Raw genomic sequence first — 16699 nt, forward strand, 5'->3', positions numbered from 1 at the left:
CAGAGAACACCAGATTGCCGAGGGCTTCGAGTGTTACAAACTTAGCTTTTATCTGAGGACAGCAGGAAGTTGCTAAGTTTAAGCAAGGAAGGCTCATGGTTACACTGGCATTTTAGAGTGAGAACTGTGACTTTTTTTTGAGATAGTACTGTGGTTACAATAGTTTTTGCTGACCATCATAAATAAAAGTGTAGAACAGATGAGTCAGCCCAGACTCACAGTTAATGAGTCCTGGTATTACTGAGGAACAAATTCATTTTAAATATATATTAGCCATGAGAGAAATACAGTGATGCCTCTATAGGGACATAGTTGGAAAGCAAAGCTCTGTTTACTAATGTCAACCTGAAGATGAAAAGAAAGAATTTCTGTCAGTGGGTATGGTAGCCAGCCTTTTCATCACTGTGATAAAATACCTGAAATGAACAACTTAAGGGAGGAAGGATTTATTTTGGTTCACAGTTTCAGAGGTTTCAGGCCTTGGTTGCTTGGCCCCATCACTGTGGGCCTGTGGCAAGGCAGAACATCATGGTGTGGAGGAGCAAAGCTGCTCACCTCATGGCAGACAGGAGGTGGAGACAGAAGGAGGGATAGGGAGACAAGATATGCCCTTCATGGGTACATCCACTTCCATACCCGTGACCCACTTCCTCCATCCAGGCCTTACCTCCTAGTTTCCACCACTTTCCAATAATGCTATTAGATTATGAATCCATCAGCTGGGAGCAGTGGTTTTTGCTGCTGGAACACAGCTTAAGTGGTAGAAAAGACCCTGAGGCTCAAAACCCAGTGCTGCCAAGAATAAATTATGAATCCATCGAGCTCAGAGTCTCTTACCATGGGCCTTTAGTGATCTGGCCCTATCTTCATACCCCAATGACCTCCAACCCCGCTACCTTCCACTTTGTCCTTTCACTCTAGCCTCACTGGCCTTCTTGGTAATACCAATACTCCAAAAACTCTTCTCAATCTCAGGACCTTTGCACTAGCTGCTCCCTCTGCCTGGAGGCCAATCCATTGATTAGTTCAGAGCTTTCAGGATCCAATCACTTCCCCAAACCAAGCCTTTGACACATGAGTTTCAGGGGAATATTCCATACTCAAACCTAACAGTGGTGGTAGATATTAAACAGGAAGAGAAACCGCCTACTCCCGGAGAATCCAAGCCTAGCTCTGCTGAATGGAGCTTCAACCCAGGGTTCACATGGGTGGGACACCTGGGCATGACCACTGTGCATCAAAGATGTGAAGAGTTCAACAGTATTTGGTTCTGCCCAGGTGCATAACTCAAGGGTAGGGCTCCTTGCTGGGAGACAAGGCAGGTCCTGTTAAGTTGGAAAACAAGGAGGTTCCTTCCCCAGGACCCAGGACAAGTCTTCCTCTGCCTGCAGTTGCATGCCTTTACTTCTAAAGTTAGCCATAGAGGTGGTTCCTAGATTACTTCTCTTCATTCTAAGTACCCTTCTAGGTGCTGACCGTACTACGATGAACAAAGTAGACATGGCCCCTGCCCCTCATGGAGTCTGTATTCTAGTGGTGGAGACAGATAAGGAAGTAGCATTTAAATTAATAACCGGTGCTTCCTTTGGCAGCACATATACTAAAATTGGAACGATACAGAGAAGATTAGCATGGCCCCTGCACAATGATGACATGCAAATTCGTGAGCGTTCCATATTTTTTTCATGATAAAAGCTCTAAGAAAACTAGGAATAGAAGGAAAGTACCTCAACATTATAAAAGCTATATATGACAGTCCTACAGCCAGCATTATACTTAATGGTAAAAAACTGAAACCATTCTCTCTAAAATCAGGAACCAGACAAGGATGCCCACTATCTCCACTCCTATTCAACATAGTACTGGAATTCCTAGCCAGAGCAATTAGGCAAGAAGAAGGAATAAAAGGAATACAAACAGGTAAAGAAACTGTGAAAATATCCCTATTTGCAGAAGACATGATCCTATACCTTAAAGACCCAAAAAACTCTACTCAGAAGCTTCTAGACATCATCAATAGCTACAGCAAGATAGCAGGATATAAAATCAACATAGAAAAATCATTAGCATTTCTATACACTAACAATGAGCAAACTGAAAAAGAATGTATGAAAACAATTCCATTTATAATAGCCTCAAAAAAAATCAAATACCTAGGTGTAAACCTAACAAAAATGTGAATGACCTCTACAAGGAAAACTATACACTTCTGAAGAAAGAGATTGAGGAAGACTATAGAAAGTGGAGAGATCTCCCATGCTCATGGATTGGTAGAATCAACATAGTAAAAATGTCTATACTCCCAAAAGCAACCTACAAGCTTAATGCAATTCCCATCAAAATTCCAATGACATTCATTAAAGAGATCTAAAAATCTACCGTGAAATTTATATGGAAACACAAGAGGCCACGAATAGCCAAGGCAATACTCAGTCAAAAGAACAATGCTGGAGGTATCACGACACCTGACTTCAAACTATATTACAAAGCAATAACAATAAAAACAGCATGGTACTGGCACAAAAACAGACATGATGACCAGTGGAACAGAATAGAGGACCCAGATATGAAGCCACAAACTATAACCAACTTGTCTTTGACAAAGGAGCTAAAAATATACGATGGAGAAATAGCAGCCTCTTCAACAAAAACTGCTGGGAAAACTGGTTAGCAGTCTGCAAAAAACTGAAACTAGATCCATGTATATCACCCTATACCAATATTAACTCAAAATGGATCAAGGACCTTAATATCAGACCACAAACTCTAAAGTTGATACAGGAAAGAGTAGGAAATACTCTGGAGTTAGTAGGTAAAGGTAAGAACTTTCTCAACAAAACCCCAGCAGCTCAGCAACTAAGAGATAGCATAGATAAATGGGACCTCATAAAACTAAAAAGCTTCTGCTCATCAAAAGAAGTGGTCTCTAAACTGAAGAGAACACCCACAGAGTGGGAGAAAATATTTGCCAGCTATACATCAGACAAAGGACTGATAAGCAGAATATATAGGGAACTTAAAAAACTAAATTCTCCCAAAACTAATGAACCAATAAAGAAATGGGCAAGTGAACTAAACAGAACTTTCTCAAAAGAAGAAATTCAAATGGCCAAAAAACACATGAAAAAATGCTCACCATCTCCAGCAATAAAGGAAATGCAAATTAAAACCACACTGAGATTCCACCTCACCCCTGTTAGAATAGCCATCATTAGCAACACCACCAACAACAGGTGTTGGCGAGGATGCGGGGAAAAAGGAACCCTCTTACACTGTTGGTGGGAATGTAAACTAGTACAACCACTCTGGAAAAAAATTTGGAGGCTACTTAAAAAGCTAGACATTGATCTACCATTTGATCCAGCTATACCACTCTTGGGGATATACCCAAAAGACTGTGATACAGGTTACTCCAGAGGCACCTGCACACCCATGTTTATTGCAGCACTATTCACAATAGCCAAGTTATGGAAACAGCCAAGATGCCCCACCACTGACGAGTGGATTAAGAAAATGTGGTATCTATACACAATGGAATTTTATGCAGCCATGAAGAAGAATGAAATGTTATCATTTGCAGGTAAATGGATGGAATTGGAGAACATCATTCTGAGTGAGGTTAGCCTGGCCCAAAAGACCAAAAATCGTATGTTCTCCCTCACATGTGGACATTAGATCAAGGGCAAACACAACAAGGGGATTGGACTTTGAGCACATGATAAAAGCAAGAGCACACAAGGGAGGGGTGAGGATAGGTAAGACACCTAAAAAATTAGCTAGCATTTGTGCCCTTAACGCAGAGAAACTAAAGCAGATACCTTAAAGCAACTGAGGCCAATAGGAAAAGGGGACCAGGTACTAGAGAACTGGTTAGATCAAAAAGAATTAACCTAGAAGGTAACACCCACGCACAGGAAATCAATGTGAGTCAATGCCCTGTATAGCTATCCTTATCTCAACCAGCAAAAACCCTTGTTCCTTCCTATTATTGCTTATACTCTCTCTACAACAAAATTAGAGATAAGGGCAAAATAGTTTCTGTCAGGTAGCGAGGGGGTAGGGGGGGAGAGGGAAGGGGCGGGGGGAGGGAGGGGGCAGGGGGAAGGGGGGAGAAATGACCCAAGCCTTGTATGCACATATGAATAATAAAACAATAAAAAAGGAGAAAGAAGTATTAAAAAATAAAAAAATAAAGATAAATAAATTAATAACCGAATATCATTTCAGAGAGTGATAGGTGCTATGAAGATGTTAGTAAAGCATAATATGGTGAAGAGACAGGGAGACAGGGGGTGCTTTAGCTAGGATGACCATGTAAGTACTCTCTACTACAAACAAGTCAGCCATGGCACTGTTCTGAGGAAGGAGCCCTCCAGGCAGAGGGAGCAGCTAGTGCAAAAGTCCTGAGACAGAATGGAGCTTGTGGTGCTGGGATTACCAAGAAGGCCAGTGAGGCTGGAATGGAAGGACAAAGTGAGAGTGTAGCAGGTTTGGTGGTCAGTGGAACATGGAGATGAGGCCACCTCAACAGGCCCATGGTAAGGGACTGGAAAGCTTTACTCTTAGCTTGATGGTAAGATGTTGAGGGAGACTTTTGAGCGAGGGGCTGATGTAACTGATGTGTCAGCTTAGTGTAGCAAGAAGAATGTAATGTATGCCATGAATATTATTTTTATAGTGATTACATGTTGAAATATTTTGGTTATATTGGGTTAAAGAAAATATATTACTGAAAGCAACTTCACCTGTTTGGGGGAAGAATTGCTGTTGGCATTACTTTTTAAAATCTCACTACTAGAAAATTTGAAATTAGCTGTGGCTTGCAATTGTGCACGTTAACATTTGTATTGAGTTGTACTGGTCTGGGAAATTGTTGAGGGCCAAGGACACAGCCCAGAGTGCTACAACATTTCAAAATCAAGCAGAGGAGAAAAATCCGGTAAAGGAAACAGAGAAGGAACAGCCAATAAGCTAGAAGGAAATTTAGGGGAGTGTGATGTTCTGAAAGACAAGTGATAAGACTCAAAACTGGGAGTCAGATGACACCAGAAAGTCAGGCCACTGCCAGTTGGATTTAACCAGTGCAGTCTTGGAGGAGTTGGAAGCAGTTGGGTTTGGAAGCCTGGCTGGAGAGAGCGCAGGAGAATAGAAGTGAGGCAACACACAATGTGAGTATAGATAACTCTTTTGAGTTATGCATTAACAACATGGGGTAAATGAGAAGAAGGTTTGCCTTCAAGGGGAGGTTTGTTTATTTTGTCATGATTGCTAGTTTTTTAGGAGGAGAGAAAGTTCCACATGTCCCAGTTGGGGAAATAAGGCAAGTATGGCAGAAAGAATTTCAGATGCTGAACTCCAGAGTTGCATTGAATGGTTCTATTAATGCATTAGAGGTGCCAAGATGACTTCTTCCTTTGTTCTCCCTTTGGTCTTTCATATTTTTCTGTTTAATGACTGTTTCCCTTTCTACTTCTTCTACCACTGACAATGGTGAGTCAAGGACAATATTTAGCCTACTATGGCCTGCCATTTTGGGTAGCAAACTCCTTTTCCATGGCTTTTTACAAAGCTCAGAGATAGTTTTCCCTAGTGTTTAAAAAGTGGTGGGGACAAGAGTGTTTATTAAGATGGCCAAGAATATCCTAGAGATTTTTCATCTCTTAGCACCCCAAACCTCATTCCCCTAGCCCTAAGCAAGGCATTCTGTCTCTATATATTGGCATTTTCTGGACATTTTCATATTGATGAAAGTACTGTCTTTTAAGAGAAGATAACTCTCCCTAATGGCAATTCCATTTATACATCTCTTCTTGAATAGTTGAAGAATCTAACTGAAGGCTGCTGGGGGCATGGCTCAAGTGATAGAGAGTCTGCCTAGCAAGCACGAGGCCCTGAGATCAAACCCCAGTACTGCCAGATTAAAAAAAAAGAAGCTAACTGAAGGATAAGGACTAAGATGGGATGGTTGTGTTGCATTGTGGATATCAAATGATGACTTTTTTCTGACTTGTTCTGTATTTTATTTTAGTGATCCTACCATGGCTGAGCCGGTAAGTGCAGTTTCTTGCAGTCAGGAAGTTCTAGAGGCCAGTGATGAAGGTAAGTAACCCAATACAATTTTGATAATTTATGGGCGTTAGTGGCTCATGGCTGTAATCTTACCTACTTGGTAGGCTGAGATCAGGAGGATCACAGTTCGGACCAGCTGGTGCAAATAGTTTGCGAGACCCCATCTCCAAAATTAACCAAAGCAAAATGGACTTGAGGTGTGTCTCAAGAGGTAGAGCACTTGCTTTGCAAGTGTAAAGTCCTGACTTAGGTCAAGTCCTAGTACCCCCTTCCAAAACAAAACAAAACAAAACAAAACAACAAAAAAACCCTTGATAACCAGAACTACCTTTACTGTGCTTAGCCCCTAGGACAAAGAACCAAGTCCCAAGAAAACAAGTTCCTATCAAGTTTGTAATAACATTAGACTCAATCCAAATTTGCTTTTCAGTTTTCTAACCTTGCCTCTGTCATCTCCAACTCTGATGGTCTAACGGTTTGTCTGAGGCTCTATAATCTTTGTAGATGGTTAGTGAGTTTTACTCACTAAGGCAGAAGTATTTCTGCTTAATGAGAAAAAAAAGCAATCAAAATTGACCATGAGGACAAATAAACTGAGTGTGGTGGTATGCACCTATAATCCCCAGCTACACTGGAGGCATAAGTAGGAGGATAATAGTCCTAGGCCAGCCCTGTGCAAAAACGCAAGACCCTATCTAAAGCAAAAATGGACTAAGATTAGCGCAAGTGGTAGAGCACTTGCCTACCAAGTGCAAGGCTCTGAGTTCAAATCCCACTACCAAAAAAAAAAAGTTAAGATAGCAATTCAGTATCTAAAAAAACCCAAAAAACTAAAACCAAAAACTGACCATGAGGATGAATGCTGAGGGCATGGCTCAAGTGGTAGAGCACTTACATAATTTGAGCATCCTCAGCGCTGCAAAAAAAAAAAAGGTCAACAGAATACTTAGATTCTTGCAGCTGACATTTATGTGTAACAATGGGTTGCTCACCAAGGCCATGTATAGCTTCCAAGCTACTGCTCTAGATCAAGAGCATCCAGTCCACCATGTCTGACATGGTGGTGTCCCAACTACCCACTAGCACAGTTCAGAGCTACCCCAGAGGGTAGAATGGAAACAGTCTTTTCTCTAGCACCATAAATTGCTTAAAATACTTTGAATTCTTGTGGGAAAATAAGTTGTTTCTTTCCAGCAAAGAATAAAAACTTGGGGGAAAAAACTGGAATATATATATATATATATATATATATATTTCAATTTTAGCACTTGTTACAGTTCTAAATTCACTAGTCATTTTGTTAATTTAGGAACATAAAAATGTGTTAATGCATCATTTTGCCTGCTCATGCAACGATTATGTTTGGTAAATTTGGTTTCACAGCTTGAAGAATTTTTAGAAGTGTTATGTTTAGTTATTCAGTGTTTATACACTGTGTCACAAATGGAATACCAGCTGCTGACTCTTCTCTCTTTGTCTTGGCTGGTTTATAAGAAGCAGCTTTACAACTCCAAATTCTCTAGCTTTGCCTTCCTCCCTTCTGGGGTTTTGAAGTGAGGGGAGAGGGCAAAAGTCACTACATTTCTAAACATGGTGGATGTTCTTAGTATTCTTTATGCTATGTTTTGAGAATAAAATTCCCTTTCAGAAGGCCTGAGGAACCCCACATGTCAAGATCAATAAATCTTGTTCCTTCTCTTTGGAAAATGGCAGCACCTTCAAAGGCTAAAGTGAAGCCTTCTCCTTCCTATTTGTGAGAGGACTTCTCTCCAACTCGTCTTCAGTGGGCAGGAATGATTGCATGATGTGTTGGAGCTGGCTCAGGCTGGCTTGGGAGACTGACTGCACCCCTCTTCCCAAGTGTCCTGTTTTGTAGCTTCAAATTGGTCATGGTGCAATAGTGTTTATACCATATAAATAGCAAGTAATACAGATCAGGGCATTTTGCCAAGGGCCAGTTATTAAATATTTTCCAGTACAAAACTGAAAAATTTTGATTATTCAAAATTTTACATAAAATCATGACAATTTCATGGGTTGTAGAAATCGTTTAGGGGTGGGGAAATTAAGAAAGAGGGTCAAAGAGAAAAACAAGGATGATTTTAAAGCCGGCCTACTCTGTACTGTGAACTTCCCAGACCATTGATATGAAATCCTCACAGTAGTTCTGTGAGAGCAAACATCATTTTAAATATTTTAATTCACAGAGATCAGTTTAATTTTCCTGAAAAAAATTAAAGAAATGAACCTTGGGAAAAAGACATGTTTTCTATTGCACTTTCAGATTTTATTTTTTCTGCTTCTAGGTAGAAATGCCAATCATGACCCTATATATAGGAACATCTTAGTAGATGAGAAATCACCCAAGTCATCCAAATCAGAAATTACTTAAGCGGTGACTATCAAGTACACAGTCCTCTGATTCTTTGCCCTGCCCCATGGTGGCTGCTGGTTCGAATCATGCATATTTTAGAATTTATTATTGCCTTATAGACATAGGGCTACTTCTATGTGTACAGAATCAGATCTGGCCTTAATAAACAAATAAACTGTTGAGTCCCTAATACTAGTGCACATTTATGGAGCACTAACTACATGCCAGGTGCTATGTTAAGTTTTTTACCTATGTTATTTATAATTTACATCAACCCCAGTTAAGGCCAGTGTTTAAATTATAGAATGCTTAAGAATGACTGTTTAGTGGTCTCAATTCATGGGAAGTGACAAGCTGTGTTGGTATTCTGTGCTCCTCAATGGACTCAGTTGTCTTTTGAGTGATACTGCATGCCTAGTTGCAAAGATGTATGCTAAAGAGGGCCTGGTACATTCCAGATGTGGGGGCAATAGCTAAAGCATAGGAACTATACCTTATTCCTTTCTCACTGATACTCAGAACATGGTAAGTACTTGACTTTAATAACTATTTTGAATAGGTGAGTGAATGAATGCCTGAACAACAGACTAATGAGCATTAAGATGTCAAATATGGCACTAACAGTCAAGTTTTAGGTGTTCGGATAAAAGAGAGGCATGAATTGTATGGGCTGGTGAGAAACTAGCTTTATGGAAGGCCTTGAAGTTTAGGGACCTTCCTGATAGGTAGGCCCAGGACTGATCAGCACACCAATAGGTCATAACATTCAGAGCTAGAGCAAACCCTATATTGTCCCAGCTTCTGCCTACACGCATTTGGGAGACAATATTGTTGCCTAGTTTCTTGGAGTTCCACCTTACACATAAGCATTGTGAAGTTTCCAAAAAATCTTGTTAGAAAGCAGACCACTGAACTTTGTCTAATGTGATGTTTTTCGGATGGACTGGACTGCAGATCCCTTTTGCATGTGACAAAACTCACGAGCATCCCTCAGAGCACACTTTGGAAGATGCTGATCAGCCACAAACCCCCAATTTCCCCCCTGAGTCCCACAGAGGTTGAGTGGTTTTACCCACAGAGCTAATTGATATCACATTCAAGCCTGGGATTCCAGGGTGTTCAGACGCTGAGGGTTGCAGCCCATGACCTCATCACACCTTTCATAATGCTGCTGGATGGCCCTTCACTGCCAGTGCAGCTTTGCTATGCTGAGGAGGCCTTCCAGAGAGCAGCCTGCGGAGAACTGGAATGACTCCTGAGCTGGTACATTATCGCATGTGAAAGCAGTAAGAGCTAGTTCTTCCCCTCTGAAGAAGGCAGCATGAATTCCCCTCCCCTTCTCCTTTCTACTGTGTCCTGATAAAGACCTATGTGTGTGCTCATTAGGAAACTGAAGAAGCCCAAATGGCGCACATTCCTCACTGCTGCATCCCTCCCTCCCTCCTGCCTCCCTGCCTCCCTCCCTCCCTCCTGCTTGCCTCCTTCTCTGCCTCTTCCTCTCTCTGCCCTCTCTTTCCTCCCTTCACCTCTCTCCCTCTTCCTCTTTCTCTCTCTGCCTTCCTCCTCCTCCTCTGTCCTTCCCTCCCCCCATTCCTATCCCTCCACCCCTCTCTCTTTCCCTTCCTTCCCCTCCCTCCACAATCTCCCTCTTCCTCCCTTTTTTACCTCCCTCCACTCTCTCTCTCCCTTTCTCTTTTCCTCCCTCCACCCTTTTCTTTTCTTCTTTCTCTCCCTCCCTCTCTCCACTTTCTCCTTTCCTCCTTCTCTCCCCTCCCTCCTTCTCCTCTCTCTTCCTCCCTCTCTCCCTCCCCTTCCTCTTCCTCTTCTCTCCTCCTTCTGTCTGACATACACACACCTTGAAACACCTTTGGTACCTTGAGTTTGACATAGCCTTTGCAAAGGCAGCTTCTTTGCCTGGGCATGTCTTTCTCCTTTTTGATTCCTGGACCTCTCCCTTGCTCATAAACTCCTTCCTCAAGAAGCGTTCTTTGACTGCATCAGTCAACTGCACTCACTCCTTTCAGCACACAAGCTGGAAAGTATCCACTTTCACTTGGACTTCTAAGGGTCCTGAAGTGGTTTTCACATGGGGAAGCTTGCTCCCCCAATAGATAGCAATGATTCAAGTGACATCAATCAGGGACATACCAGTTGCTTACATTAGCTCAATCGTCCTCTCATACCAATGAACTTCTTAGGATAAGGAGAGGGGTGTGTGTGTGTGTGTGTGTGTGTGTGTATGAGAAGGGGGGAGAGAGAGAGAGAGAGAGAGAGAGAGAGAACAGTTGAAACTGAGAAGCAATTGAATACCTCTTCAGTTTGATCTGAATAGAAGCTACCATAAAAGCCCAAGCTGTGGCATGGTTTGCTTCTTTCACCAGCAACTCAGACACTTGGGTACTGAGTTCCTAGAGGAACAAACAAAGGCATGGTGCTGTGGGCACTGGAGGCAAGATCTGCTAGGCACCTAGGTTGGCAGTTCTTATTTCTGAAGTGAAGGTCCTGTCTCCCCTCCTGCCTTCCTTTCCTCCATTGCACTCTGCCTCACTTTCATTTCTCACTTTCAGGAAAGAAGAAATCCAAATTTAAAGCTCTCAGGAGCTTTTTTGGCAAGAAGAAGAAAAAAGAGCCTGAGGGTGCCCGGGGAAGGAGAATGCTAAAGCCAAATTTGTCCAGCAACAATATCAGCATCTCTTCTGTGAAGCCAGTTCAGGAAGATCAACCAGTTCAGCCTAGGTATCCTCAGATGGCATGCAGGGGGTGTGTCCAAGGCAAGGGCAACAGCTAGGTCTAGGTCTCCCTTTGGCAGCCAAGTCACCAATGGTCCTGTGCTCTCAGAGACTTAGCCTTTCTGCCTCAAGTTATTGCCAAAACATCCATGTCCAGGGGCCTCATTTCTGTGTATATGCTTGCTTGTTGTCTGGGCTGCCAGGCTCTGTGGGGTGGAGCATGGCAAATGCACACTCCATTCCCCAAGAGCCCTGGGTGAGAGTGCGCAGATAGATCAGGGAAGCCCTTCCATCACAGCTAAAATAACTAGAGACACGGGGTCTAGGGCTAATGAGGACCTGGAGGCTTATTTCATACAATAAGGTGGTCTATGTCATTCTGAAGGTTTGGTCTAACTAGTCTCTAGATTGCATTAGTACAAAGTAGCACCACATCTGCCTCCTGTCCTCTCTTGTTGGTCCACAAGCCACCTTAGAGTGAGTTCCATTTTTAATTCTTGTAACATGAGGTTGTTGTGATCATGTACACCCTGAGAAGATCACAATGACAGGGTGAATGCCAGCCCTACAATATCCAACTGCTTCTCTAGTCACCATTTAAAGATTGTGTCTAATATTTTATTAGCATATAATAGTTATATGGGGGATTTCATTGTGACATTTTCATATATGTTTACAATGTACCTTGGTTAGATTCATCTACACCATCATTCTCTCTCATTCTCCTTCCCCTTACTTAAAATGATTTTGACAGGTTTCATTGTTCTGCCTTCATACACATATGTAAAGAACATCGACCACAGTCACCCCCTTAATCCTCTCCATTCACCTTCCTCCTCCCACTAGTGCCCTCTCTCAACAAGACCTGTTTTACATTCCCGTCCTTCATTTTCAAGTGTACATTCATTGTTCAAAGGGAGTTTGCCATGGTATTTCACCCGTGACTATATTGTATTTTAATCAGTCTAACCTCCTTTAAAGATTGTTTTCTAAATCACCAACCTGAAAGTATTGTTGTATGATAAAGGTAATGAGTACATAGAATATTTTAAAACTTTAAATTTAATTGATCTATTTTTAGAACATTTTCTTCCATCCCTAAATAGTAGTCAATCCCCATTCCCCCTTTCCCCCCATCCTATCCCTAAGTAACCACTAATCTGCTTTCTGCCCCTATACTATTTTCTTATGCTGGACATTTCAGTGCAATCATACAAAGATCATTCTTGTCTCACCATATTTTCAAGGGTCCTCCATTTTGTAGCATGTAGCCTGCTTGCTTTCTTTTCCCTCCTTCCCTTCCTGTCTTCCTTCCTTCTATTCTCTCTCCCTTCTTCCTGTCCTTTCTTCTTTTCATGTTTAATTTCTTCTTTCATATACATACATAATAGGAATACTTTCATAATTGTACTTTTTATACAACAGATTTATTGAAATATAATTCACATGCTATAAAATTCTACCTTTTAGGGTATGCAGTCTTCACCATTCCCCAATTTCATAGCATTTGTCACTCCCCAAATAAACCTTCCATCCACTAGCAGTCATTCTACATTTTCTCCCTGTCCTTGCCAGCCACTAATCTGTTTCCTGTCTCTATGGATTTGCCTATTGTGGCCATTTCTCATAACTGGAATAAAGTATGTCACATTTAGCCTGGCTTCTTTTACTTAGCATAATGTTTTCAAAGATCATCCATGTGAAATTATAAATCAATTTATTTCTTTTTTGTTAATGGTTTTATTGAGATATAATTCACATACCATACAATTCACCCTTTTAAATTACATCCTTTTAAACTCCACAGAATTTTAAAACCACAATCAGATTTTAACATTTTCATCACCTCAAAAAAAAAAATAAAACCTCTTATATCCATTGAGCAATCTTCTTTATTAGCCCCTTCCCCAACCCTTGGAAACCATGAATCTGCTTTCTGTCACCATGGATTTACCTATTCTACACATCTCATAAAAATGGAATTTGCATCTGTCTTATTCACTTAGAATAATGTTTTCAAGGAACATCCATGTTATAGCATGCATCAGAAACTGTATAATTAATTTACTACTGAATAGTATTCTCTTACATTTTTGTCATTTATCAGCAGATGAATATTTGTGTTGCTTCTACCTTTTGACTATTGTGAATAATGTTGCTGTAAATATTTGTGTACAAGTTTTGGGACAGATCCGTATTTTGATTACTCTTGGGTGTATACCTAAGAGTGGAATCGCTGTATCAAGTGGTAATTGTATGTTTAACCATTTGAGTTTGCACCAGATTGTTTTCTAAAGTGGCTGTACCATTTTACATTTCCACTAGCATTGTGTAGGGGTTCAGATTTCTCTACAACCTGGCCAACACTTATCTGAATTTAGATTGTAGCTATGCAAGTGGATTTGAAATAGCTTCACATTATGGCTTTGATTTGTTCAGATTTTTTGTTTGTTTCTATTTTTATTTTATTTTTATCATATTATTGTTGTACTGGGGGTACATTGTGACATTTACAAAAGTGCTTACAATATATCATAGTTGAATTCATCCCCACCATCATTCTCCTTCATCCTCCTTCCCCCTATTCCTGGAAGTTTCAACAGGTCTCATTTTTCCATTTGCATACATGTGTACATGATATTTCTACCATATTCACCCTTCTTCATCCTTTCATTATATCGACCCCTCCCACTGGTACCAACCCCCATACAGAACCTGTTTTACCTTTCTGTCCCCCATTTTTGAAAAAAAAAGACATTTGTGTTTGTTTAAGATATCTATACAGGGAGTTTCATTATGACATTTCCATGTATATATGGATTGTATCCCAAATTGGTTCATCCTCTCTATTTTTCTCCTTTCTTTCTTAGTCCCCTTCTAATGGTGATTTCAACACATTTAAAAATTCTATATTGATTGTTGTATAGAAAGTGTATCAACCATATTCATCTTCTTTGCTTCTTTTACCCTCATTTTGTTTGTTTTAATTAGTTATTAATTTTTTTATTTTTGAATGACTTAAGAATTCAATAATAGTTCTCATTTTTTTCTTTATTCATGTAATCATATGTGCATACATTGTTTGGGTCATTTCTCCCCCTGCCCCTCACCCCCTCCACTCCCCCCAACCCCTTTGCTTCCAGGCAGAACCTGTTCTGCCCTTTTCTCCAATTTTGTTGAAGAGAAGACATAAACAATAATAAGAAAGACAAAGCTTTTTTGCTAGTTGAGATAAGGATAGCTATACAGAGAGATTCCTAGCATTGCTTCTATACACAAGTGTATTACAACCTGAATTGATTCATCTCTACCTGACCTCTTCACTACTTCCTGGTCACCTTCCCATTTGACCTCTGTCATTTCAAGGTTACTGTATTAGCTCCACTGCAGTGGGGACATCAGACACTTTCCTCCTGTATGTGCTCTCCGCTTATCATGTGATCCAAGTCCAACCACATTGCTGCATTTGCCCTGGGTCTAAAGTCCGCATATGAGGGAGAACATACGATTTTTGGTCTTCTGAGCCTGGCTAACCTTGCTAGAGATGAAGTTCTCCAGTTCCATCCATTTACTTGAGAATGACAAGATTTCTTTCTTCTTCATGGCTGAGTAAAATTCCATTGTGTATAAATACCACATTTTCTTAATCCATTCGTCAGTAGTGGGGCATCTTGGCTTTTTCTGCAACTTGGCTATTGTGAATAGTGCTGCAGTAAACATGAAAGTCCAGGTGTCTTTGGGTATATCCCCAGGAGTGGGATTGCTGGATCATAAGGCAGATTTATGTTTATATTTTTAAGAAGCCTCCATATTGTTTTCCAGAGAGGTTGCACTAGCTTGCATTCCCACCAGCAGTGTACAAGGGCTCCTTTTTCCCCACATCCTCACCAACACCTGTTGTTTTGGTGTTTTTGATGATGGCTATTCTAACAGGGGTGAGGTGGAATCTTAGTGTGGTTTTGATTTGCATTGCCTTTATGGCTAGAGATGGTGGGCATTTTTTCATGTGTTTTTTGGCCATTTGAATTTCTTCTTTTGAGAAAGTTCTGTTTAGTTCAGTTGCCCATTTCTTAATTGGTTCATTGATTTTAGGAGAGTTTAGTTTCTTAAGTTCCCTGTATATTCTGGTTATCAGTGCTTTATAAGATGTATAGCTGGCAAATATTTTCTCTCACTCTGTGGGTGGTCTCTTCAGTTTAGAGACCATTTCTTTTGTTGTGCAGAAGCTTTTTAATTTTATGAAGTCCCATTTGTCCATCCTTTCTCTTAGTTGCTGGGCTGCTGGGGTTCTATTGAGGAAGTCCTTGCCTATACCTATTGCTTCCAGAGTATTTCCTGCTCTTTCCTGTACTAACTTCAGAATTTAAGGTCTGATATTAAGGTCCTTGATCCATTTTGAGTTGATACTAGTACAGGGTGATAAACAGATCTGGTTTCAGTTTTTTGCAGGCAGATAACCACTTTTCCCAGCAACATTTGTTGAAGAGGCTGTCTTTTCTCCATCGTATGTTTTTGGCACCTTTGTAAAAAATAAAGTGGGTATAGCTGTGTAGATTCGTGTCTGGGTCCTCTATTTTGTTCCACTGGTCTTCATGTCTGTTTTTGTGCCAGTACCATGTTGTCTTTATTGCTATTGCTTTGTAATATAGTTTGAAGTCGGATATTGCGATGCCTTCAACATTACTCTTTTAACTGAGTATTTGCCTTGGCTATTCACGGTCTCTTGTGTTTCAAACGAATTTTAAGGTAGATTTTTCAATCTCTGTGATGCACGTCATTGGGAATATGATGGGAATTGCATTAAACATGTAGATTGCGTTTGGAAGTATAGCTATTTTTACTATGTTGATTCTACCAGTCCATGAGCACGGGAGATCTTTCCACTTTCTGTAGTCTTCCTCGATCTGTTTCTTCAGGGGTTTGTAGTTCTCCTTGTAGAGGTCATTCACATCCTTTGTTAAGTTTACTCCTAGGTATTTGATTTTTTTAGGCTATTGTAAATAGAATTGTTTCCATGTGTTCCTTCTCAGTTTGTTCGTTGTTGGTGTATAGAAAAGCTAAGGATTTTTGTAGATTGATTTTGTATCCTGCCACTTTGCTGTAGCTGTTTATGGTATCTAGGAGTTTCTGGGTAGAGTTTTTTGGGTCTTTAAGATATAGGATCATGTTGTCTGCAGATAAGGATATTTTGACAGTTTCTTTACCTATTTGTATTCCTTTTATTCCTTCTTCTTGCCTAATTGCTCTGGCTAGGAATTCCATGACTATGTTGAATAGGAGTGGGGATAATAGGCATTCTTGTCTCATTCCTGATTTTAGGGGAAATGGTTTCAGTTTTTCTCCATTAAATATGATGTTGGCTATAGGTTTGCCATATATAGCCTTTACAGTGTTAAGGTACATTCCTTCTATTCCTAGTTTTCTTGGAGCTTTTATTATGAAGTGGTGTTTGGTCTTACCAAAGGCTTTTTTTTGCATCTATTCAGATGATCAAGTGATTTTTGTCTTTGCTTCTATTAATGTGCTG

At 40.5% G+C, this 16699-nt stretch overlaps 1 protein-coding gene and 1 non-coding gene across 2 annotated transcripts in view; both read left to right on the top strand.

Moving 5' to 3' along the window:
• Positions 1–1576: 1576 nt before the first annotated feature.
• Positions 1577–1683, top strand: LOC141420019 (U6 spliceosomal RNA). The gene has a single exon (XR_012444726.1). It is a non-coding gene; the product is annotated as a U6 spliceosomal RNA (small nuclear RNA).
• A 4355-nt stretch (positions 1684–6038) lies between these two features.
• Kiaa1210 (KIAA1210 ortholog) overlaps positions 6039–16699 on the top strand; it is a 40363-nt gene continuing 29702 nt past the window's right edge. Inside the window, exons 1-2 of the mRNA XM_074062213.1 lie at positions 6039–6099; positions 11011–11179. Of these exons, the coding sequence (XP_073918314.1) occupies positions 6039–6099; positions 11011–11179 (230 nt within the window). The remainder of the gene's footprint in view (positions 6100–11010; positions 11180–16699) is intronic.

Source organism: Castor canadensis, chromosome X (genome assembly GCF_047511655.1).
Source record: "Castor canadensis chromosome X, mCasCan1.hap1v2, whole genome shotgun sequence".
NCBI lineage: Eukaryota > Metazoa > Chordata > Mammalia > Rodentia > Castoridae > Castor > Castor canadensis.